The sequence below is a fragment of the Pantherophis guttatus genome, chromosome 2 (assembly GCF_059756535.1).
Source record: "Pantherophis guttatus breed Tessera chromosome 2, ASM5975653v1, whole genome shotgun sequence".
Taxonomy (NCBI): domain Eukaryota; kingdom Metazoa; phylum Chordata; class Lepidosauria; order Squamata; family Colubridae; genus Pantherophis; species Pantherophis guttatus.
The window spans coordinates 27,078,340-27,104,142 of NC_142064.1; the positions used below are offsets into that span (position 1 = coordinate 27,078,340).

Sequence of the window (25,803 nt, forward strand, 5' to 3'; positions counted from 1 at the left end):
TCTAGAATTACATATATACCTGTTTATTTTATAAACAACATGTGTATTTATCAGATATTCATTTACCAGATATATTCAGAGCAATAATTTTGTTACTATGGTAGAGAATAAATGCAGCTCAGAGTTGAATTCTTGGGTTCCTGGTGTTCTCTAGACTTCCTTGTTTAACACCCAAATATAATAAGTTTGTACTGCACAGAATTCCAAAATTGGATCAGATCCCTTTGGTCAGTTCAGTTGTGGCTGTGCCATCATATTGCTGTTACAATGTTTTATAGTTTTACGTAGGATTTCAGTAAACATATTTCCAACCATTGTAGATATCAAAGTACCTACTAAACAATATGGTGAATTATTTAAACATTAAAAAACAATTATTTGTCTCTTTATCATAGGCATGTGGACCTCTTTATGCTTATAAATGTGGACATTCCTATTACACAACTGGTATCTGTTCCAACGTTAGCTCCAATTTTGAGGTTGTAAATTCCATTGCTCCATTGCGAGGTATGCATATATAAAAATTGCTTTTTTTATCTATTGAACGTAGGTAGAGCTTGAAAAAAGGCTAATATATATACAGGGTTATGTCAGAAATATCAACTAATTTTCAAGGCAACTTGTATGACCAAGTTAGGCAAATGTTAATCCTTGTTTGTATATTACCTAAATGCTTACTGGAATTTATTTTTAGTATAAACAGGTTCATAGTATTAGTCACAAGTGAAAATCAGTCTAATACCCTGTTTCCCCCAAAATAAGACATCCCTTGATAATAAGCCCAATCGGCCAAGCACTTATTTCAGGGTTCAAAAAAATATAAGACAGGGTCCTATTTTCGGGAAAACATGGTAGTAATGTTCAGGCCACCACAGAAAGCTAAATGCCTCTTTAATTCAAGAAGACAAAATACTTGTCCTTGTACTGGTTTTTGTGAGATACAAGGCTCCATTCTTTGTGCTGATTCCCAGAAGCAGAAATGAAATTATTTAATCATATTAAAAACGTTATTTTCAAAAATACTTTTTGAAGCCCTTCTTGGAGGATATGATTGCTACCCTTCCTTCTTCCTTTCTTTACGTTGCTCCTTGGTTGAGGACAATTACAATAAATGCCCTTTCCTTTTTCTTCTAGTCTTCTTTTCTATTCAAGGTCACTGCAGTTGTTTCTTTTTTATATAGACAAGTGATACTATACAACCACCTCTACACATGGTAGTAATATAATTCCAGAGCCAGCAAACTATTCATGTAATTAGACTTCAAGAGTCCTAAATATTGGAGGCATCTGTAATTTCCTCAAGACAATCACTATCATATGTGACAAGTTGCATGAAGTTGCATAATTGTTTCGGTAATTATGCATTCTGAAATAGTTAAAATGGCTAGCAGTGGTCACAAAACACACACAAAAGAAACATTTGAAGTATAATATGTCTTAGGTAGAATGTCTGTACAGCAATCTTAATAAAACTGTATATATTTTAGAATCACATTTAAAGATAGTTATGAATAACTTTAAAAAATTGAAAATGCTCTTTATTCTTGAGATATTTCTTGATCTCCATGTAGTTTTGCAAAGGCCCAGTATTCATGAAATAACCATTACCCAAACCATGCTCTGTCCTGTCCACAAAGCTACTCTATGCCATCTCAGATCACCACTGCAGAACATCTCAAGATGTTAGAAGCTCTTTAATCTGAAACCTTCTAGACTGGACCAACAGCTCCATCTCCTACACTGATGAGTTAGCACCATCCAGTTACAGCAAGCTCCAGAACCATAGAACTAGTATATCAGTACTAGAAGTGAGTCCAACATTTGCTCCAGAGGCAAAAATGGATGATTTCCAGGCTGAGCAGAGAGAGAATGACTGGTCCAAAGTAGCCCAATTAATTCCATAATACCATAGAAGATGAACCTTCATTTCCCTTCACCAGGCAGAACTTCATTATGCACATTATCCAGAGGCACTGATTCAAATTATAGCAACTCAAAAACTTCATCCTTCATCTTCTGCGTGGCTGTGTTTCACTATGTAGGTCTCTACTGTATAAACTATACTAAAAAAAATAGGTAGTACAATGGAATGTAGAAACTCAGAGCACTTAATCTTGCATATAAATTATATCTGAGATACATCATATCTCTTATGGGTCATTTAAAAGTAATTTATTTTGAAATTAAAGGAGTAGCAGGGTATCAATTTAACAGAAAAACCACTGTGTGCTTTGAATGTTTCCTTATTTTATGTTTCCTGTTGTAGACTGCAAGTCCCAGTTGGATATTGTCTTTGTTCTTGATGGATCTAACAGTATTTTTGAATGGAAAGATGTCACCAATTTTTTGAAACGAATCCTGCAAAATATGAGTATAGGCCCCCACGATACACAGGTACACTAAGGCAAATGTTTTAAATTTGATTTGATTTGATCTACAGCATAGCTATACAATCAAGGATAGCTGCAATAATATCAGCTTTTCTAATTTACCAATCCAAGGCAGTGGTTCTGCAATAGACGAAAAATCTTTTATCGTTTCTTACATATGTCAGTTAATGCATAGATATCAAAGGGAATGGTTAATGGTACAATATCATCCAGAAAGAACTGTATTACAAATAATCAGTTTGTCAGAGGTTGAGTCAGATGTTCATCTCAGGCCATCAACAGAAGAAGGAGAAACTTTGCATAATTTTTTCCACGCATCATGCAAAGCTAAGAAACATTCATAGTTCTAATGAAAAAGATACGAACCTTATTACAAATGAACAAAAACCCGCTTTGAGGGAGATGGGTGTTTTAGAAATAGGAAATGTAAATAAATAAATAAATAAATGAATAAATAAATAAATAAATAAATGCATTGGGATATCAAAGGCACATCCATATTTGCATAAAACACAGACATGGCAATGAAAGAACCATGTGTTAAAATGCCATGGCTATGGGAAAAGTCAAATTGGTTCTGTAGGAGTGTACAGAGAAATTCCTCCTTACACTTATTTCATTGCTTTATCTATGGCCAGTGCAAAGCTATAAAATGTTGAAATCATATTTGAAGTAATATACGCCACTACTTGTTCCATAATGGTTTTCCCCCTACTGCCCAATGCAGCTTCCAGACCTGATGTTTCTTGAAGGTTTTCTTTCAAAGTATGTATCAGAAGCAGCTCTGCTAAACAACCAAGACAAAACAAATTCTTCCAGGTGCTTCCACCTGCTGAGACACTTTAATACCCATGTTTCCCCGAATATAAGACCCTGTCTTATATTTTTTGAACCCCAAAATAAGTGCTTGGCCTTATTTTCAGGGAGTTCTTATTATTTTGGGGTGCGTGGAGCAAGACGGGGCTCCTCTTGCCGTCTTACCTGATTTCTATCTCTGTCTTCCTAACCCTAACCAGAGGAAATGGTGGGGATCAGCTGCGCATGCATTTAAATATTTGGGGGGGTTTTTTCAGGGGGGGCTTATTTTAGTGCATGCACTCAGAAGCCTGATTGGGCTTATTATCAGGGGATGTCTTATTTTTGGGGAAACAGGGTAGTTTCAAGAGACTTTTCAAATTCCCAGTCCATAGGCTGCTAGGCAATTTTGCTGGGTGGATGCTCTTTGTATGCTTCCTATTCTTTTATTGTACTGACAGTTGCACTTTGTACTCTAAAACTGGATGGAGACAATGGCACAACGATAATGTGCTTCTGCCTGTGGCTGCATGCAGTAGGAATTGGGTGTTTAAGAAGTATGTGTGGTAAAAGCAGAAGAGATAAGATCAAGAATGAGTGGGTGATCAAAAGTATAACACCTTTTTGGATAAAATAAGTTTATTGCGGTAACTTGATCATAAATACAGATTGAATTAGGGCTAAGTCCAGGGGTGAAATCTACTTACCTTCCCAACCGGTTCGGAAGTGCATGTGAGATCTTAGAAACAGGGAGGTGAGAAGTTCAAAGACCAAAAAACAAGGTATGAATCAGCATGGGGATGTACTAAAAGTTTGCAAGAATAGAAAAATATAGTGAATTGGGGAGTTGTAAACTAGATGTAGTTATATTTCCTTTTGTTTTTTCCTGTCTCATAGTTTTGTTTCTTTGTATTTAGGTATTTTTACATAATATTGCTTACCTTGAAAGAAATAGCATGATGAGAATATAGAGTATGTGTATGTGGGAAATAGGACATAGAGAAAGAAAATGTGGTTAAAGAACAATTGAAAGACTATACTGATATCTTGAAGTTAGGATTAGTATAGAATGACAAAAAAACATTTGTATGGTTACCCAGAATTGTAACTTAAGATGTTTAGCCATAGAAAACTTTTAAATAAGTAAGTAACATAAATCAATGTATATAGAGAGAATGCATGTAGGAACTGACTCCACTTTAAAGTGATATACGAGAGCAATAAACTATTTGTAGAAAAGCATCAGAGATGAACTGACTGAACTATTGAAAGCTTTCAGAAAAGAAACATCTAAAGTACAAACAGCTGTATGTCAACAAATATGAAACAACACCATGGGACACAGATTGAAAAATTGGTGTATATTCACATACTGTCAAAATATTACACTCATTCCTTACACAAACAAAGGTTTACTTAAGATCTTACAAAGAAGAATAAAGCCATATATGGTCAGAAAAATGCCAAATGAGCAGGAAGGTTTCAGAAAAGGCAGAGGAATATGTATGATCAGATAACTAACACAAAATAGTATTGGAGAGAGCTTTTAAGATTTTTAACAGGGCAGATCATGCTAGAACGTCTGATTATTATTTTGAAGAATTTTTACAATGAACAAAGTAAGGGCAGAACTAGGAGTAACCGAATAAACAGACAAGGATACACATTGTCCACATATCTGCTTAGCTTTTACAATGAATGTATTCAAGAATGGCACTTTCAGAATATATAACAACTACAATCAAAATTGGAGGTCAAACCAGGAACAGTTTAAAATATGCCGACCACACCGTTTTGTTAGACAAAGGTAAAAAGCCTTACGAAAACTACAAATGGAAAGTTTAAAAATGGATTAATCTTAATCATTAAGAACGGAAAGATAAAATGAACCAGCAAGCTTTATGAATTCACAGTTGAGTTGAAGAAGTATAGGTGAAGTTTTGTTGTTTTAGGATACAGAATAGTTAAAAGTGGAAAATGTACTGGAGAAGTAAAAAGGGAGGTTGATCCTCTGAGGGAAGGTAATTGAGTATATAGATGATATCATGAAGATCAAGGCTATTTCTATGACAATAATGATTGGAATATTTAAAGCAACCATTTTCCTCGTGATAATGTATGGCTGTTAATGTTGGATATTGAGAAAGAGAAAGAGGCAGGAGCACCCAAAGCAAGAGTTTTTTGGCTTTAAAATGGCATGTGAAAATAATATTGAAACTTCACCCTTTTTATAAGCTTGCAAAGCATGTGAGACTTGTTTAAAAGGGGTGGGGCTTGATCACCTGGTCACACCCATCATTTGGAAGCCAATCATTATGGATACTTTGAGAAATTACATATTCAAATTACTAAGTTGGAAAAGTTATTGGTAAGAGTACCATGAATTGCAAGAACAGCCAATCAATCAATCAATCAACACAATGTATAACACGAGAGGCCATTATCATGGAAATCATATACCACATACCACAGTCACATTTCTTGAATGGCATGGCCTTAGACAAGCATGAAATGCATTAAATAAATACATATTATTGGAATGTCCATGGAAGAAATGTAAACTGTCATCAAGGATATGATTGCCATGCTATCCATTTCCATAGTCGTGGGTTCAAAAACAAGAAAGTCATAACTTTGTTTCAACTTCCCATTATTTCCTCTGATAGAACTCTATAGAATTTTCAAGAAGCTGACACAATCTTAGTTCTTTCTATGTGAGTATGGGTGTCTGGTCCTCATTTCCAGATCAACTGCTAAGAATAGGAACCCTACTTTGGGATGCCATCCCAAAGCATATATAAAGCATATGTCCCTATAAACACCTGTCAGCACAAACATTTCAAGGGGAACATTATATATTGTACAAGCGTGAGAGAGATCTTTGCAATCTATGCAGAACACAATCTTCTCAAGTAGAAGATCAGTAGAATCAGATATACTAAATGTATCTAGTAAATTTGCGAACTGAAAACAGAACATTGCTGGAACAGACCGGAAGTCCATCCCAATTTCCAGAATGATCAACTAGCACCAACTGCAGGAAATCCATAGACAAGAGCAAAGCAACCATGTTTTTTATTATTGTTCTCAGCAACTGGAATTCAGGTGGCAATATATCATCAGCAATTTGAAGAACATTCTTCTTTTGTTCATTTTTGTAAAATGCATATTCTTTATGTATTTTATTCATTGCTGAAACTTTGTAAGTCATTCCTATATAATGTTTATAAGTGGTTTACAAAGAATCAAAAAATGAACAACCAAGATATAGTAAAATACACACTGGACTGGTAGAAAATAGATAGCGATAGAATTTCACTAATATTCACATCCCGTATTACACAGAACAACCTCCTTCCCAACTTAGGACAAATATTTTAATAGTTTACATATAAGCATCTCAGTCTCCAAAAACTTTGTGGAAAAGCCAGGTCTTAATCAGTTTCTTAACTCTTAATGACCCTTACATTCCTCAGTTTAATTGCATAAAAGACAGTCAGTAAACAAAGATGTTTGTACTAAAAGGAATGAGCTATAAACCAAATAGAGAAGCACATCTGAAAACTGAAAGCTAGAATGTAAACTGATCCAGCTATAAAAGGATATGTCTAGATAGATTGTATTAATGTTCAGTATTTTAATAGTATGAGAGTTTTAATAATGGATGAATAAGAGGTAAATATGCCAAGTCAGAGTATATTAGCATTCAATGGCTGGACTAAGCATATTCAAAATATCAATGCAGAGCATACATTTAAAATGTACTAGTGGAACATTGCTTAGCTCACATTTAGACAAAAACCTCTCATAAAATTAAGCAGATGAAAATGAAGAAAAGGGTATTTGGAAAAAATACTATTCTTTTGTTACACAACACCTTTCTTCTATAAAGTAAATTGATTAACAATTACAGAATCCACCTGTTGGCTGTTGCCCCCCCAAAAAGCAGTGATGTCTATAGATAGGGAGTACTCAAAAATCAACCTGACTATATTGTTACTACAAAGTGGTAGAATAGCTCAATGATAACAGGAAAGATATTCAGGATCTGCTATGCAAGAGATCATATGCAAGTTGCAGATCAAGCTGAAGTGAAATAAAAAGCCAACACATTTCCACAATATAGTTTTAATTATTTTGATTTCCATCATTTTCAAAGAGAACATCACTTTGAAGTTCCAAACTCATTGGTAGAAAATCAGAGGAACTGTAGAATGAAATCAAACACATTGTTAAAGTTGAGTGTGGAAAATAGAAGAAAGCACTATGTCATTAATATGTTGGAAGGCTATAGGAATTGAAGGACATGTACAGAGGAAGAATCAGTAGAAGATCCAACCAAGCTATGCAGCAAATCTGTAGTATAGCCAGTATATTGAAAGGTATCTATAGATTGATATCAAAGAAAGGAGATTTAACAGATTATGCAGTCTATGGTATAATCCAATCACCCAATGCTGATTAGAGTCCTTCATAGAAATGGTAGATGTTTCGGCTGCTTTAGAAAAGACTGAGCAACATACATTATTGCTAATGCCATTAGATAATTGAGAAAGCCATCAACATATGCTTCGTTGATTCTGGAAAGACCTTCAATTGAATTGATTGATTTTAGCTGTGAAATATTCTGAAGAAACTGAGCATTCCAGAAGATCTTATAGGTTTATAGGTTTCATGTTCTCAGAAACCTGTACAAAGACAACAAGATACAGCCTGGATGGAACATGGTGAAACAGACTGGCTCCAAGTCTGCAAACAAGTGAGAAGGAAGCTGTATATGATCTACAGTATTTAGATGCTTCAGGTGGCAAGAAGAGTCAAGTCTGTGTAACTGAACTCTGCCCAACAGCCTAATGTTTATTCTTAGTAAAACACATTTCTGGTTTACCATATAAAACAAAAAAGCTCTCATTGTGTGGGTGGTCTTCTGTTTTAACTGAAAGGTAAATTCTTCAGTTGCTGTCTTTATGAGTGATGGCATTGTTGTGAAAACTTCTTCAGCAGAAGATTTTGTATTCCAGGTTGGGATTGTTCAATATGGTGAAAATGTAACCCATGAATTTTATCTCAACGCATATTCAACCACAGAAGAAGTGCTTGTAGCAGCAGGCAAAATTAAGCAGAGAGAAGGATTTGAGACCATGACAGCTCTTGGCATTGAGACAGCAAGGTAGGTGCCTTTGTTGTTGTTAGTTGCGAAGTTGTGTCCAACCCATCGTGGCCCCATGGACAACATTCCTCCAGGCCTTCCTGTCCTCTACCATGTTCTGGAGTCTATTTAAGCTCACGCCTACTGCTTCAGTGACTCCATCCAGCCACCTCATTCTCTGTCGTCCCATTCTTCTTTTGCCCTCAATTGTTCTCAGCATTAGGCTCTTCTCCAGTGAGTCCTTCCTTCTCATTAGGTAGCTAAAGTATTTGAGTTTCATCTTCAGGATCTGGCCTTCTAAAGAGAAGTCAGGGTTGATCTCCTCTAGGACTGACTGGTTTGATCACCTTGCAATCCAAGGGACTCGCAGGAGTCTTCTCCAGCACCATAGTTCAAAGGTCTCAATTCTTTGGCTCTCAGCCTTCCTTATGATCCAACTTTCACAGCCATACATTGCAACTGGGAAAACCATAGCCTTGACTATACACACTTTTGTTGGCAGGGTGATGTCTCTGCTTTTTCGTATGCTATCTAGATTTGCCATAGCTTTCCTCCCCAGGATCAAGTGTCTTTTAATTTCTTGGCTGCAGTCCCCATCTGCGGTGATCTTGGAGCCCAGGAAAATAAAATCTGTCACTACCTCCATTTCTTCCCCATCTATTTGCCAGGAATTGAGAGGGCTGGGTAGGTAGGTGCCTTACAGACTTATAAACAAGTATCAACCTACATAAAGAACTATTGTGATCTTCCACAGGCTTGCCCATGTACAACTTGACTTTAAGAATAGAAAGGGAATCCTGAAAATTCAAACCAAAGGCCTATAGAATCACCCACTATTTTTTATTTTTTTATTTTTCCTACTGATGTTGATATTTATGTTTTGTCCTTGTCTGCAGTCTGCAGATTTACAGGTTTTCACTCTCATTTTAGGAATGAAGCATTTACAGAAGCTCATGGGGCCCGCCCAGGGGTTCAAAAAGTCATGGTAGTTGTGACTGATGGAGAATCTCATGACAATTACCGATTACAAAAAGTGATTGAGGATTGTGAAAAAGACAATATACAGAGATTTTCTATTGCTGTAAGTGATGTTTAGTAGAAAAACTGCACTGTATATCTAGAAATGATTCTTCCTCTTTCTTTCAGTTTGCCTTGAAGAAAGAATCTCTTTTTTTGATGAGTTAGTACTTTTTCAATATTAGCTACATGCTAATTTGAATTCATTACTCATTGGGTCCATATTTTTCTTTAAAGTACATGTTGACTCTATTTTTAATATTAATGGTGTGTTCTTCCATTTCTCTTTGACTGCTGAAGATAAACAATGGAAAATTGTTGCCGCAAGATAACCCAGGCCATTGTTTCACAGAAGAATTTTTTAATTAGATGTATATCCCACTTTTTCTACAGTAGCTTAAGATACATATACATGTATCTTGAATATATAGTGGACATTCTCCTATTTTCTTGTTTAACAAAAATTCTCTAAGATAAATCAGGCTAAGAGAAAGCAACCGGCCCAAAGTCATCCTATGTTTTTCCATAGATCTGGGAAGATTAGAATGAGACTTCCCACTCCAAAATCTTAATATTTGCTATTTGTTATAGGTAAAGGTAAAGGTTCCCCTTGCATATATGTACTAGTAGTTCCTGACTCTAGGGGCGGTGCTCATTTCCATTTCAAAGCTGATGACGTCTCTGTGGTCATGTGGCCAGCATGACTAAACACCAAAGGTGCACGGAATGCTGTAACCTTCCCACCAAAGGTGGTCCCTATTTTTCTACTTCCATTTTTTACGTGCTTTTGAACTGCTAGGTTGGCAGAATCTGGGACAAGTAACAGGAGCTCACCCCGTTATGCAGCACTAGGGATTCGAACCGCTGAACTGCCGACCTTTCAATCGACAAGCTCAGCATCTTAGCCACTGAGCCACCACACCCCTACTATGTTATAGCTACATGTAATTGAATCAATGTGTCTGTGGGATTGATTTTTCAGATATGGTGATATTCTACCAGGCAATAATAATTCCATGTTTAATCTATATAGAGCTGGTCATGGTTACCTTCTGTATTTTTTTTTTCATAATATGGATGATATTCAACACACATAGACACTTCCAAAATCCACAATACTTATTGTTTGTGAATTTTGAGTCTTATAATCTTAACACAAAGGTAGCAGGTTAGGGAAGGTCATCCTAGATTGTTCTTATGGTGGGAAACTTCTGATTAGCACATGCTTGGTCCATATCTGAATGCTGTTAGTTTGGGTTAACCACTACCACTGCATTTATCTAGAGACTGAAGTCTATGACAGGCCCTCTGACTATGCCATTTTATGTTTCTTACGTATTACTAATTGTAAGCTACTAGGAACATATTTATCACTACTTTTAAAAATTGCTTCTTCATTCCCCCCCCCCCCCCGCATGTTACAGATTCTTGGCTCCTATAACAGAGGGAATCGAAACCCTGAGAAATTAGTGGAGGAAATCAAATCCATTGCAAGCAAGCCAACTGAAAAGCATTTTTTTAATGTCTCAAATGAAGTAGCTCTGCTTACAATTGTTGAAGCTCTTGGTGAAAGAATATTTGCTTTGGAAGGTATGGGTTTTTTCCCCCCTCTGCTTCTGGTATTTTGTTGTTTTATTAGTGTATTTGATCTTTTAGTTTGTTGTAAGCAAATAATTGCTGTATTAGGATGGATACCTACTCCATTTATAGAATAATTCTTACTCAAAATCCATTGGTTAGAGGAGTTAAGATTGGAGTGGAGAAGTACTTTATTACTGGAAGTTCTGGGAAGTGTATTTTTGTGTTGGTAATTTTAATTTGCAGCAGCCGTGCACTGAGCAGAATTAGCAAATTAACAAAAAAGAAAAAAAAAGCTCCTCTTTTTCTCCCAAAATTACAGCTTGAAAGTAGGGTCTGGTAGTGAGCCAATGCTAGCCTTCTAGATCACAAATGGATTCTTAACTGGGATGGTCTGTGTGACAACAGAAATGGTGATGCTATGCAGTGGTGGGCTGCAACGGGTTTAACAATCGGTTCTGTGAGCGTGTGCTTTGCATGCGCAAATGTGCTTTGCATGCATGCCACCTAACACACTTGCGTGCAGCGTTCAAAATACAACAATTTGAACTCAGCTGCTTACCTTCTAAGACAGCCCCGATAAGTAGAACAGCGCAGAAATCAGCTGTGCTGCGCGAATCAGCTGAGCCAGAAAGAAGGAAATATAGGACAGGATAGGGTGGGGGTGAGTGGGTGGGTGGGTGGGTGAAGCCAGCTGATCGTCAGAACTACCGGTATGCCTGAACCGGTCTGAACCGGCAGCAGCCCACCACTGATGTTATATGAGAAAGACCTTGAGAGAAAGGTTGAAGTAATGCTGCCTAGGGAACAGTCAATTAAGAGAGACAACCCTCATTGGAGAAAATGTGATGGGATTGCACAGGCAGGATTTCTATTAATGGGGAGGATTGGTTAATCTTCTGTGTAGATGAATCTGCAGATTAAAGTCTTGAGCTAGTTACCTGTTATTGTGTTTAAATCTTTTTCAGCTATAAAACCATTGTTGTCCTCTGTATATACTGTAGGACACTGTATGGCTGAAGTGCAGATATTAAATCCTCTAGGGTTCATGCACATTTGGGGGATTCTAGGAGTTGCAGTCCTAATCAGGAAGGGTGCTATGCTAGGGAAAAATAAGTCCTTTATCTTAAGCTCTGTCCTCATGCCTTCTCATTGAGGTGGCATATCTGAACCTGGATGATGTCCTTCCATGCACTTGATCCATTTTCCTTCCATGCTGCTCTAGGTCACAATTAGGGCCAAACTGTACCATTTATATCTCAGATTCAAGTAAAAAACATGTAACATAAATGCCCCAATCATACCAATTCATACATGAGAATTGATGAACTGTATGCAGAGGTGAGATTCATTTATCTTCCCTACCACTTCACAAATGTGAGTGCATGTGTGCATGCTCTGTGATCGCGCATTATGTCCAGGTGGGTGGGCGGAGCCTCCTGCAGTCGCCAGTACCGGTTAGCCCGAACCGGACAGAACCGGCTGAATCCCACCTCTGACTGTACCTTCCTTCCTCCCTCCCTCCCTCCCTTTTTCTGGAATCATAACTTTACAAAACTGAACCGATACCTTTTTATCTGACATTCTGAATTTGCTGTCACTTAAACTGTGACATGTTCCATATTAGTCAATTTCCTACATTTGGTTGTCCTTAATCCTTTACAATCCCTATCCATATCCTATCCTTCATTTATAAACTATCTTGGCAGAAGGAGATTGCTTCCGTTCTTCTCTGCAGTGCTTAATGCACTACTAATGCTTTAAAATGTTAGGCAGCAATCCAAGTAATGTGTAAGTGATTATATTCCCTAGCAAGGAAAACATCTGTGTATATTTCACGTTTATACTTTATGTCCATCTTTTCTGAATAATCAGACTAAGCTTCTTTATGAATAACACAACCATGTGTGCCGGGAAGACAATAAATATAAAACGCACTCATTAAGATATATGAATTGCTATTTTATTACTAATATTAGGTTATGAACCTTATTCAAATGTTATGGTTTTTATGAAAATCATGTTTGAATCTAAGGGCTTCCAGGGTTGTAGTTTATCTCAATTAACAGATATATACCGTATTGCTTCTGTTTTATGCAAAAGTAATCACTGTTTTGTTTATAAACATGGGCTGCATTCCAAGGAAGTTATATATGCACAAAAGGGAAAGCACCACATGTAGCCCCAGTTTTCCTTGCAATTTCCATACTGTGTGAAGAGGGGGAAAATGCATGTTTAAATAAACTGTGGCACGATTTTTTTAAGCAGTATGAAATAATGATATGGAACTTTCCATAGACTTTGGAGGGATTGTACCAGTGTTGCGTGATAGATGCCTGACTAGAATAAGTTGAAACAGTCAGGGAGGGATATACAAACCCAGTTTAAATAGAGTTTCATGAGACCTCTTCCCACACTACTGCTGTATAGTAACAGTAACAGAGTTGGAAGGGACCTTGGAGGTGATCTAGTCCAACCCTCTGCTCACGCAAGAGACCTATACTAGGGATTCGAACCGCCAAACTGCTGACCTTTCTGATCGACAAGCTCAGTGTCTTAGCCATTGAGCCACCTAGTGATACCGGTGATTCCAGACCTAGAGCAGAAGTGATGATGCAGCTAGGAGCAGCCAGGAGAATGGCTTCCTCCAAGGAGCTGCCTGGCAGGGATGATTCCTCAGACATGGAAGATGGCAGTGCATCTGACTGTATGTGAAGAGATGGCCAAACCTGTGGGTGGGGTGAAAAGAGGGATCAGCCAAGAATCCCTATGTAGCCACAAGAAAACTATGTCCAACCCCCCCTTGAGTGCCATTAACCCTTATCTACTCTAAGCAGGTGCTGACCTTTAATTGAAAAAATTCACCTACATAGGCTTTTATTAATCAATCAGTTTTATTGAACCTGCTAGCTACTGCAAAGAACTTGGTGCTTCCTGCAGGTCTGTCGCCATTCTCAAGATTTCCCTTCTTCTTAGGAGTACAAAGTCTGGCAACATTAATGTTAGGCTTAAGGAACCAAGAACGCACCTGGAGTTACTTCTGACTAATTTATTTATTATATTTGCCTGTTGACAGAAATCTTGCCAGACTAAAACAACTATCTGCATAACTGTCCCAAAGATGCTTTTCAAGAGGCAACTGGACTTCCTGGTTTTTTGTTGAAGACGTTTCCCTTCTCATCCAAGAAGCTTCTTCAGCTCTGACTGGATGGATGAGAATCGAAACGTCTCCAAAGGAAAACCAGAAAGTCCAGTTGCCTCTTGAAAAAGCACCATTGGGACAACCATAATCTGGATGACTGAGAATTTCCATATATATCTGCATAACTTTTAAATATACTCTGTGAATTGCTAAGGAGTTTCCGCCTTCCTTTTTCCTGCATACCAAAGATTCCAAGTTTTGCTGTATTTTTGGTCTCTGAGAAATTGCCTTTCTTCCTGCTAGAAATATAATTATGTGATATTTTTACAGAAACAGCATTTTTCACATTCCAGTAATTAGAATTTAACTGGAATTCTTTGAAAAGAATGTTGAACCAAAGCACGAATGTACTCTTTGAGAGTCTTAATTTCCAAAAGAAGCTTGAGGCAGAACCGGTCTTAGGTTAAACTATAATGAACTTCATCTAAAACAGCGGTCACCAACTGGTGGTCTGTGGACCACTGGTGCTCTGAAAGAAAATTTTGGTGGTCCACAGAAAAATTATTTGCATTTTTTATATTGCACTAAATCAGGGGTCCTCAAACTATGGCCTTTGGGCCGGATACATGCAATGAACGCTTGTGTTGCTGCAGAGAGTCTCCCCCTTTGGGTCTTCTTGTGTGGGTTGGAGGGAGACAGAAATTCCAACTCGGAGTCTGCTTTAGCCTCCTGGTATGGGGCTTTGGGCGAAGGCTGGAGGGAAGTGCTGCTGGTAGTGAAAAGCCAGAGGGCCTTCTTCTAGTGGGACAGCACCATGGCCTGGACCTGGCTGACGATCTCAGCCTGCTGAGCCTCCAGGTGCTGGTACCTGGCACTCCCTCAGGTTTTCCCTCTGCTTGGAAAGCCTATGCTTGTAGTCCTCAGTGAGGTGCTTCTGCTGAGCCTCCTTCTCAGTCAGATCCAATTTGAACTGAGCCAGCTGTTTTATCAACTTTTCTCATGGTGGCTGCTTAGCTCCAACAACTGCTTCCTGCTGGGGCCCTAAGGAGCCTGGGCAGGCAGGCGAGGCGTGGCTGGGAGGAGAGGGGTGAATAGAGGCCGGCGAGGCGCCCCTTGACACGAGTGACATTGAATTGGCCACGCCTACCCAGTCACATGACCACCTAACCACGCCCACCCAGCTGATCATTAGGCAGATCATATTAGTGGTCCGCAGGATTTAAAATTATGAATTTAGTGGTCCCTGAGGTCCAAAAGGTTGGGGACCCCTGATCTAAAACAAATCTTTCAAAGTTAATTCAGAGAATTTCAAGGATGGTAAAACTTGTTACATATTGCAGCAAGTGAAAAGTTGGGTGTAAATTTGTGCTTTTCTGATTAATTAAATGTTTTATCTACTGTAACCAGTATGCATGTGGAAAATTGTGGCCTCAAAGCCAGATGTGACCCTAGGCATCTCTATGGTAACTATGGACTCCAGATACCACACTGACTTCTCTAGAGACATATCTAAATATTTAATTCATTGGTCAGCCTGGACATTCCTAACCCTAAATTTAGTCTTTTCTTGTTTCCTATTTTTTACAGTCATTTTTAGCATTTTCAGTCAACTATGCTAAAACAATAAATATTTCCTGTTTTATAGCTACCAATGATCAACAGGCAGCTTCTTTTGAAATGGAAATGTCTCAAGTTGGCTTCAGTGCCCATTATTCTCAGGTAAAGTGACTAGAAAGAAAAAAAATGGGGTATATTATATTTTATCCAGAGAGAAATGTTACAATACATTTTGCTAATCAAAAATAATGTTTGTGAAGTGCAAGAACTCTTGACTTATTTATTGAAAGTATCTTGCTCCTTTTGATATCGTCCATCAGTTGGGTTTTTATTTTTGTTTTTTTGACAATACTGAAGTGGGTTGCCATTTGGTCCATGGGGTTGTGAAGAGTCAGACACAATTTAGCAACTGAACAACAGCAACAATAAAACATGTTCCTATGGAGTTTATTGGATATCACAGCAATTCAAAATATTCAACAGGAATATGTAGGCATCAGAAACTGGGGCTGTCAGGATGACTCTTACTGATTTGAAATTGCAATCAAATTATGATTCCATATATTAGGATTAATTTCAAGTCAATTCAAAATTCAATTCAAACCTTTATTGTCAGAGTACAACATGTGTACAATGAGATTGGCTGAGCCTCCCTTCATTCACCCTGCCAACCCAATATAACTCACAGTGAAAGACAGTAAAAGGAAATTTGAATAGGATGCATGAAAGAGGATGATATCTGAGATGCTAACCTAATCTAGTGTAGATGAGATACACCCTAGAACTAAGAAGAAATTTTCTAACAGGGAGATAATTAATCAGTTTACCTTCAGAATTGTGAGTTCTCCATCAATGGAGATTTTCAAGGACGACGATTTGTCCAGAATGGTATATAGGTCTCTTGCATGAGCAGGGTTGAATTAGAAGACCATATTCTATATTTTATGCTTTCTTATAAGATTAAATTAAAACAGGAAAACTGTTGACTAATGTCTCATATTTATCAAAAAATATTGAGGGATTTCCATTTAAAGATGCTGATTATGAACCTACTAAACAGCTGGAACAAATACATGCTGGTGTACCGATTCTGAATTCATATGTTCTTTTTTTTCTGTTTTGTTATGCTTATATATCAAATACTGATAATGACAGAATTGCTCTACATCAGGGGGTCAAACTCAAGGCCGGTGGGCCGGATTTGGCCCGTGGGATGCTTAGGTCTGACTTGCGGAGCCGATCTGGAAATATCAAAGGACTGGCCCACAGTGCCTCTGCTGGCCAAAATTGTGATTATTGTGAGCCACCCAGGGTCATTGAGAATTGGGTGGTGTATCAATTTTATAAATTATTATTAATATTAAGTCCTCCTGTAGGGCTGTGTCAGAGGTAGTAACAAAGATTGATAGACTGTTGGACAGTTGGTTGTTTTTAGAGACATCTGGAGAAATTGTCAGTTCATTTATGCTGCCTCCGCTCCTATACAAAAGAGTCAAGCCCCATAACAGCTGGGGACTCTACATGTCTCTAATCTCTAGATTATGGAATTGAGACTATTTGTGCCAGAAAGTAAATCTCCCTTTGTCTGGAATAACTGTTTTGAATGCAAAGAGGGAAAAAAATGTATCTTGAGCCTGTGTCAAACACCCACCATGGCCACGCCTACCCCGACCACGCCCCCCACTCCCCTCAATGAAATTGAATTTGACAATCCTGCTCTACATTGTTCGCCCATAAACTGGTTGCCCAGCATAGTCCCCTTTTTTGGTTTATTCCACAGGATAAATCTCTCCGAAAATATAGTAATGCAAAGATTTCTCTGCTATGTTTGTAAAGGACTGGATCATGCTTGGAGCAGTTGGGGCATATGACTGGAATGGGACGGTTGTCATGTTAAAGGACAGCAATTTTCTAACGCCAACAAGTAACGCATTTGATGATAGCTTTTCAGAAAGAAATGAAAGTCTTGCAGCGTACTTAGGTGAGCAAAATTGACTTCTGGTTGTCCTACTCTTATGATAATCTATGCCAGTCCAAAGTGTTTTAATCAAGGGTAGTTTTCCCAACCAGATATCAATGGTTGTGTTGTAGATTAGATTCAGAGAATGGAAGAGCTTCTACTAGAAGACACTTTCTTCTTTTTATTTTTATGAATCAAATTAAATTTAGGAAATCATATTTAAAAATTAAATTCAAGAGGCCTCCTAAAATTCTGGCCATTTCATTCCAAAATATTGTACTTTAGATATGTTTTAGGGAATCTAGGCCGGTACATGGACTTCTTTTGACTTTAGAAAGGTTCACTTTCCAGATCAATCCTTTCTAAAACAAGCCACCCTAATGTATTGGCTTTGGAGTCTCTCCCTCTCTCTCTCTCTCCCTCTCTCTCCCTCTCCCCCTCCCTCCATCTCCCCGTCTCCATCTCCGTCTCTCTGTCTCTGTCTCTGTCTCTGTCTCTCTCTCTCTCTCTCTCTCTCTCCTGAATGAATTATTTCTGGCTGTATTCTACAGCCCTGCAGATACCATGTTCAATTTGGAGGAAGAAAATGAGGGTTAATGAGTGTTATGCCCTATGGAATAAACCAGGTCAGAAAATGAGTGCCACTGGAAGACTACAACTATATATATTGAGATAGGCTATAATAACAACAAGTCCTATTGTGCTTTACCCAGGGCCGGATTTTCCTATAGGCTAACTAGGCTTCAGCCTAGGGCCTCAAGATCAAGAGGGGCCTACATTCAAATTGTTAGCAAAATTAAAATTACACTTTCACTATAGGTGAAAGGGCCTCATAAGTGGAATAGCTTAGGGCCTCTTTTCATCTAAATCCGGCCCTGGCTTTACCCTCTCCTCCCTTTTATATCTCAGTGAACCATGGAGAAGCCTGTCTGGGTCTCTTCAAATACTATCTCCTTTCACAGAATTTAAGGAATGCTTCAACCCTCTTTGTTTATGTGAGAGTACTTGCCTATTTTCTTCAAGGTCACCCTTCAGATTCCCTGTCCCAAATAATAAGATATAAAGTCTTAAATTTTCCCACAAATTGAAAGCAAAAAAAAATAATTGACTTTACATGTACTTCAGCTAGGAGTTCTTAAATAACATAAATGTGAAATTTACTGGTATGTTCAATTAATGAGTGGCCTTATGGAACACCAAAAAGCATACACAACAACCTGATTCCAGGGGATGCTATTTCAGAGAACAGAGACAACTCAAACTAATTTTTTAGTGGATAGGCACAAATTATTGGGAGAAGGTAAATGGTCTTATCATCAGCTTCTGAATCAGATAATTAAAATGTGGATAATACAACTTTCCATAATCTAAATTTCAACTCTCAGAAACCACCAGCTAGCTTGGACTGAAAACCAGAAGCTGATATTCATATACTTGGAGGGCACTCATATTAGGGAAAGTTGGCATAACAGGAATTCCTTGGGAAACCCAGAAATACTTGTTATTTATAAATCGGTGGAAACTATTTCTACAAACAGGTACAAAAAACAGGAGACATTTTGCTAAAGAACAATCAGTATTTTTTCTGACAAGTCTCTTTCAGATTTTGTGGGCTAGAATGAGGGTTTAAAAAATGTTGGGCAGATAGGCAATTTGCTAAGACAAATGTATGCATGTAAAGCAAAACTAGCTATTAAATGCTATGATTATAATGAGTGCTTATTCTCTGATTCCTTAGGTTATACAGTCAATTCAGCTTCTGTACCTGGAGATCTGCTATACATTGCAGGGCAACCTCGTTATAATCACACCGGTCAAGTTATCATATATAGAATGAAGGACACTGAAATAGAAATACTTCAGAAATTAAGTGGTGAACAGGTTATTTATTTATTTGTTTATTTGTTTATTTATTTATTTGTCAAACATGTACAAGATAGCAGGTATAGGTATAAACATAAACAAAGGAAGTACATACAGATAAATGGGGACAGTAGGACAGGGATGGTAGGCACCCTGGTACGCTTATGCACGCCCCCTTTAAGGACCTCTTAGGAGTGGGCTGAGGTCCATGGTAGACAGTTTGAGGTTGAAACTGTGAGGGTTTGAGGCTGTAACAACGAAGTCGGGTAGAGCATTCCAGGCATTGACCACTCTGTTGCTGAAATCATATTTTCTGCAATCGAGTTTGGAGCGGTTTACCATGAGTTTGTATCAATTGTTTGCCCATGTATTATTGTGGTTGAAGCTGAAGAAGTCATTGACAGATAAGATGTTTTAGCAGATAATTTTGTGTATTCTGCTTAGATCAGACCTCAGGCGGCACAGTTCCAGATTGTCCAAGCCCAAAATTTAAAGTCTAGTGGCATAAGAGATTGTATTGTGAGTAGAGGAGTGGAGTGCTCTTCTCATGAAATACCTCTGGACCCGCTCAGTTGTGTTAATGTCCAATATACAGTGTGGATTCCAGGTGGATGAGCTGTATTGAAGAATTGGTCTGGCAAAAGTTTTGTATGCCCTAGTTAGCAGTATAAAGTTACCGGAGAAGAAGCTTCACAAGGTTAGGTTAACAATTCTTAATACCATTTTTGGCAATGCTGTTACAGTGAGCTCTGGGGCTTAGATTGTTTGAGATGAGTACTCCTAGGTCCTTGACAAAATGAGGGTCGTCTATGAGATCGTTTCTGCCCAACTTGTATTTGGTGTTCTGATTTTTTTTGCCAATGTGTAGGACAGAACATTTATTAGTTGAGATTTGGAGTTGCCAAACGTGCAACCATTCTGACAATAGTCAATGTCACTTTGTAGGGCAACAGCATTGTCAGTGGTGTTAAATAATTTTACTACATCAGCGAAGAGGACACAGTTGCTTTTAATATGATCACATACAGTGGTGGGATTCAGCCAGTTCGCACCACTTCGGGAGAACCGGTTGTTAACTTTCTGAGCAGTTTGGCAAACTGGTTGTTGGAAGAAATCATTAGGGCAGAGAACCGGTTGTTAAATTACTTGAATCCCACTACTGATCACATATGACATAGGTCACTGATGTAAAGCAGAATTTGTCCTTTGACACTAATCTACTGCCTAGTCTTTCACTGGGGGTAAAAAAAAATAAGCACATCCTCACTACATTTCCATTTTTAATGTTAATTGATGACAAAAGTTAATAGCACTTATAATAATAAAATTATGTGCACCATACATTTACTCCAGAAAAGAAATACAAGTAAGGATTTCATTCAAAACTATTACACCAATTGTCAATGAACGTGTATTTATTTTAACAGTTACTAATATACAGTACATGCTTTAAGTTCCTTTATAGGAAAATTGGGCAATTTTAGTTTATCTTCATTCTTAAAGAAACTGAATTTATTTGCACTTTCTAACTACCTTTTTATGATGCAATTTTTCAGTTCAAAATGTCCATATTAAAAATGTCTATATACTAAGGAAAGTTTTACATAGTGCATAGTGAAACTTGCATGCACAACTAAATACAATTAGGGTGAAGGTTTATCCTCTGAGATTGTGGGTTGGTTTCCAAATGTTTCGTTACCAGGCCAGGTAACATCTTCAGTGGAGTTTAGGGGATGTCAGTGTCAGTGTTCTTCTGTCTATAAAGGCTTCAGGTATGGGTGTATCAAGTGAGGTTCTTGTGATGGGTCTTGTGATGTGTCAGGTGTGAGTCATCAGTGAGACTTGTGATGAGAAGGTTACTTCAGGTCAGGGTCATCGGGAGATGAACTACTGGTGGGGGGTGTTGCATGGGTTCGTTGAGTGCTGTCTCTGGTTGGCTGTATGGTTGATTTGGATTCTGAGGGGTTCGTAGGTTGGTTGTAGGTCAATGTGTCTGTAGATGGAATTGTTTGTGGAGTGCCAAGCTTCAATGAACTCATGAGTGTAATGGGTGGTAGTGTGGCCAATGACTTTGGTGTTGCTCCAATCAAACTGGTGCTGTTTGGTGTTGGTGTTTGTAGAGATTAAGCATTAGGGATCATGGTGTCTGACTGCCAGCCAATGTTCACAGATCCTGGTTTTTAATTGACGTGATGTTTGTCCCATGTAAAATTCCCTAAGCATTCCCTAAACTCCACTGAAGATGTTACTTAGCCTGGTGACAAAGCATTCGGAAACCAACCCACAAACTCGGAGAACAAACCTTCACCCTCATCCTATACCCGAGCTACAAATATTCACCTCTATTGTAAATACAATTATCCAGCAGCAACTTGAAACACAACAAATTACAGACTTCCTTCATGTTTGAAGGAAGGCATTTTATGTAAAAGCAGCTGCACAGAAACAAGAATATGTACAGACTGAAGCTCTGCACTTATGTGATTTATGGATTATGCTTTTGTTTCTCTCTCTTAATATTCTGATTTTAGTAACATCCAAGCTTTGCTTGGGTGCTAAAACAGAGGCATTCTCTCAACTTAGTTTCTTTATGTTATCAAGCATGTACCTCCTGGAGCAGAATAACATCATGTCTTTAATCATTCTTAGTGTTCTAAACTATATTTTTCAATCTCAAAGCAATGGCCTTAGACTAGTTTATCTATTCCTCACTTCCACTCCCAATTCACATTCATATATTTTCCAGTATTAAAAGTTATACACAAACCATATAAAGTTATGAATTATATTATGTAGCAAAGTGGGGGACGGGGGGATTACATAAATACAGAATGTTCTTTCTTTGTTGGCCACTTGTTGATTTTATTTCCTCAACCTGAAATAAGTTCACCTTTTTTCCTTGTGTGAATCTACACACACACACAAACACACACACACAAACACCCCACCCTGCAAAACTAAGTAGTCTCAGTCTTGCCATTGAAAAAAAAAAGGGATGGTTTAAATGTGATTGTTTAATTCTTACCCAATCTTAATCCAAATGAAATCATTCGTTTATTCACTGGTAGGGGAAATTACAAAAAAATATTTATCATTTTCAGGCTTATAATACCATGATGTTTGAGAACCTGTGGCTTACCTAATGCCAATGTTGTTATATATTAACATGTTGCTATTTTTTAAATCACAGATTGGATCATATTATGGAAGTGTTATCACAACAATTGATATTGACAAGGATACATATACAGATCTTCTTCTGGTGGGAGCACCTATGTACATGGGGACCGAGAAAGAAGAACAAGGCAAGGTGTACATTTATTCTTTAAACAAGGTAATGATTCTAAAAGAAAAATCATATCGATTGGGGATTCAAGTGACAATTTAACATCAACTGATTGCAGGTTATTAAAAGAACTTGTAATAAAAAATCAGAACGATCTTTTGATCATTATTTCTTCCTTAACAGAAAACCTTTGAATATCAGATGACACTTGAGCCTGTAAAGCAGAGTTGCTGTTTGGTACACAAAGAGAAGGATTGCATAAACCACAACAAAAATGAGCCGTGCGGAGCTCGTTTTGGGACATCGATTGCTCCCATAAAGGATCTCAATCTTGATGGTTTTAATGATATTGTCATAGGTGCCCCTCTAGAAGATGATCATCGAGGGGCTGTGTATGTTTATCATGGAAATGGGAAGAGTATAAAGAAAGAATATGCCCAGGTATGGCTCAAACTCAACTGCTTCATTTGTTTGAAATGGCCTAAGCAGGAGGGTGGACTAGAAGATATCCAAGGTCCCTTTCAATTCTGTTATTCTTTTTTTAAAAAAAATTATTTATTTTATTTATTTTTGTCAAGCATATATAAGATTACAGATAAAAGTATAAACATAATTATGAATACATGAAATGTATCAACATGATTATGAATACATGAAATGGATACAAATAAAAAGGGACATTAGGACAGGGATGGTAGGCACATTGGTGCGCTTATGCATACCCCTTACAGATTCTATTCTATTCTATTCTATTCTGTTCTGTTCTGTTCTGTTCTGTTCTGTTCTGTTCTATTCCGTTCCATTCCATTCCATTCCATTCCATTCCACTCCACTCCACTCCACTCCACTCCACTCTACTTTACTCTACTCTACTCTACTCTACTCTATTCTATTAACGGAGCTTCATTCCAAAACCAAGAGTAGTTTAATTATGGAATTCTTAGCCTCTGGAAAGTTTTCCATTTTGCAGAAAAGAAAAAGTAGTATTAAATACAATATAGTTGCTCTGTGCAAGTAAATATGCTTATTTTATAAGTAATGTATAAATTAATCAAGGTCCAAAGTTGACGGGCATCCTGCAGGGATTTTTAACAAATAATTTTATTGAAAGTTTTAGTAAAAACTAATACGAACTAAACAAGAAAAAAAGAAAAGAAAATTTCAGAAAGTACGGGAAAAGTGGGAAAAAAGTAGAAGAAAAAAAGAAAAAGAAATAAAGACAATAATAAAAAGTGACTTCCATCCTTTATCAACCTGAGTATATGCTAATATATTAATTTTCACCCTCTTTTAAAATCACAAATAAAAAGCTCTTTTTCCCATAGCTTTTTTATCTATGCACAATCCACAAATTATCACTTTTCAGTCCTGCTTCAGTCCATTAGGAATTATCAGAAATATCAAACAAATGCTTCATTCCCGATCAACCCAATTTATATTACTTCTTGCTCTTCACAATCTTTCATCAATTTTTGGCATTCAAGAAGAATTTAAAGCACTCCCCACCCTCCTTTGTAAATCCCATGAAGAAGCATCATCCAGGTACCTTTCTGGGATTTAGGTAGGACATCATTCCTACATAAATGTCAATGTTTATTCAACATTACATATTTTCTGCAACCATAGGGATTTGGGAGAGTTATAAAGATCTGGAATCACAAATTATCTATTTGTAATATGCTTAAGTATATTTTATGGTTGGATGTAATAAAACTGTGCTTCTTCAAAGCGTATTGCTTCCGGTGGAGATGGAGAAAAGATGAAATTTTTTGGACAGTCAATACATGGTGAAATGGACTTAAATGGAGATGGACTTACAGATGTTACTATTGGAGGCTTGGGAGGAGCAGCCCTCTTCTGGTAGGTGTATTCAAATTTAAGCTTGAAATTCAACCTTGTTATCAATAATATATCAGTTTTATTCCCCAATTAAATTTGTTGTCATATGTGAATATAACTGAGGGAGTAATATCAATTCATAAGGAAGGATTGGAGTTACTGGCATGGTTGGAAAATTGGTATTATTTAAAACAGCTGATTGTGTTTTGCATGAAATGTTGAGTAACTGAATTAAGGATGACTTTTGAAAACTGCAATGCAGAATCTAGGAGAATAACATGATTGGGTGGCAGGCTGGCATCTTGAGCAAAAAAAATAGAATAGAATAGAATAACAGAGTTGGAAGGGACCTTGGAGGTCTTCTAGTCCAACCCTCTGCTTAAGCAGGAAACCCTACACCACTTCAGACAAATGGTTATCCAACATTTTCTTAAAAACTTCCAGTGTTGGAGCATTCACAACTTCTGGAAGCAAGTTGTTCCACTGATGAATTGTTCTAACTGTCAGGAAATGTCTCCTTAGTTCTAAGTTGCTTCTCTCCTTGATTAGTTTCCACCCATTGCTTCTTGTTCTATCCTCAGGTGCTTTGGAGAATAGTTTGACTCCCTCTTCTTTGTGGCAACCCCTGAGATATTGGAACACTGCTATCATGTCACCCCTAGTCCTTCTTTTCATTAAACTAGACATATCCAGTTCCTGCAACCGTTCTTCATATGTTTTAGTCTCCAGTCCCCTAATCTTCTTTGTTGCTCTTCTCTGCACTCTTTCTAGAGTGTCCACATCTTTTTTACATCGTGGCGACCAAAACTGAATGCAATATTATAGGTGTGGCCTTACCAAGGCATTATAAAGTGGTATTAACACTTCACGTGATCTTGATTCTATCCCTCTGTTTATGCAGCCTAGAACTGTGTTGGCTTTTTTGGCAGCTGCTGCACACTGCTGGCTCATATTTAAGATCCTAGTGATATGTCACACTGTAGATAGACACAAAAATAGACTCCTTTTTAGAAACATTGGAATATAAAGTAGAGAGAGGAAATCAAGTTCATTAGGACTATCTAATATTTAAAATGTTTTGGGCTTTACACAAGCATAGGACCTCTCTTATATTCATGAAAATGTTAGAAAGTTACTGAGGCAATTTCCAGCTTAGTTTTACCTTAGCATACTCTCAGCTAATTCTTATATCCAGCTCAGAGCAAGCACACAGGGCGCTAAATATTA

The 25,803-nt window shown here is 37.6% G+C and overlaps 1 protein-coding gene across 1 annotated transcript in view; it reads left to right on the forward strand.

Moving 5' to 3' along the window:
* Positions 1–25,803, forward strand: part of ITGA1 (integrin subunit alpha 1) — a 94,034-nt gene that overhangs the window by 32,116 nt on the left and 36,115 nt on the right. Inside the window, exons 5-15 of the mRNA XM_034440854.3 lie at positions 396–507; positions 2,267–2,394; positions 8,207–8,355; positions 9,265–9,415; positions 10,776–10,941; positions 15,717–15,790; positions 17,465–17,609; positions 19,327–19,469; positions 22,642–22,785; positions 22,921–23,178; positions 24,467–24,597. Coding sequence (XP_034296745.2) covers positions 396–507; positions 2,267–2,394; positions 8,207–8,355; positions 9,265–9,415; positions 10,776–10,941; positions 15,717–15,790; positions 17,465–17,609; positions 19,327–19,469; positions 22,642–22,785; positions 22,921–23,178; positions 24,467–24,597 — 1,601 coding nt within the window. The remainder of the gene's footprint in view (positions 1–395; positions 508–2,266; positions 2,395–8,206; positions 8,356–9,264; positions 9,416–10,775; positions 10,942–15,716; positions 15,791–17,464; positions 17,610–19,326; positions 19,470–22,641; positions 22,786–22,920; positions 23,179–24,466; positions 24,598–25,803) is intronic.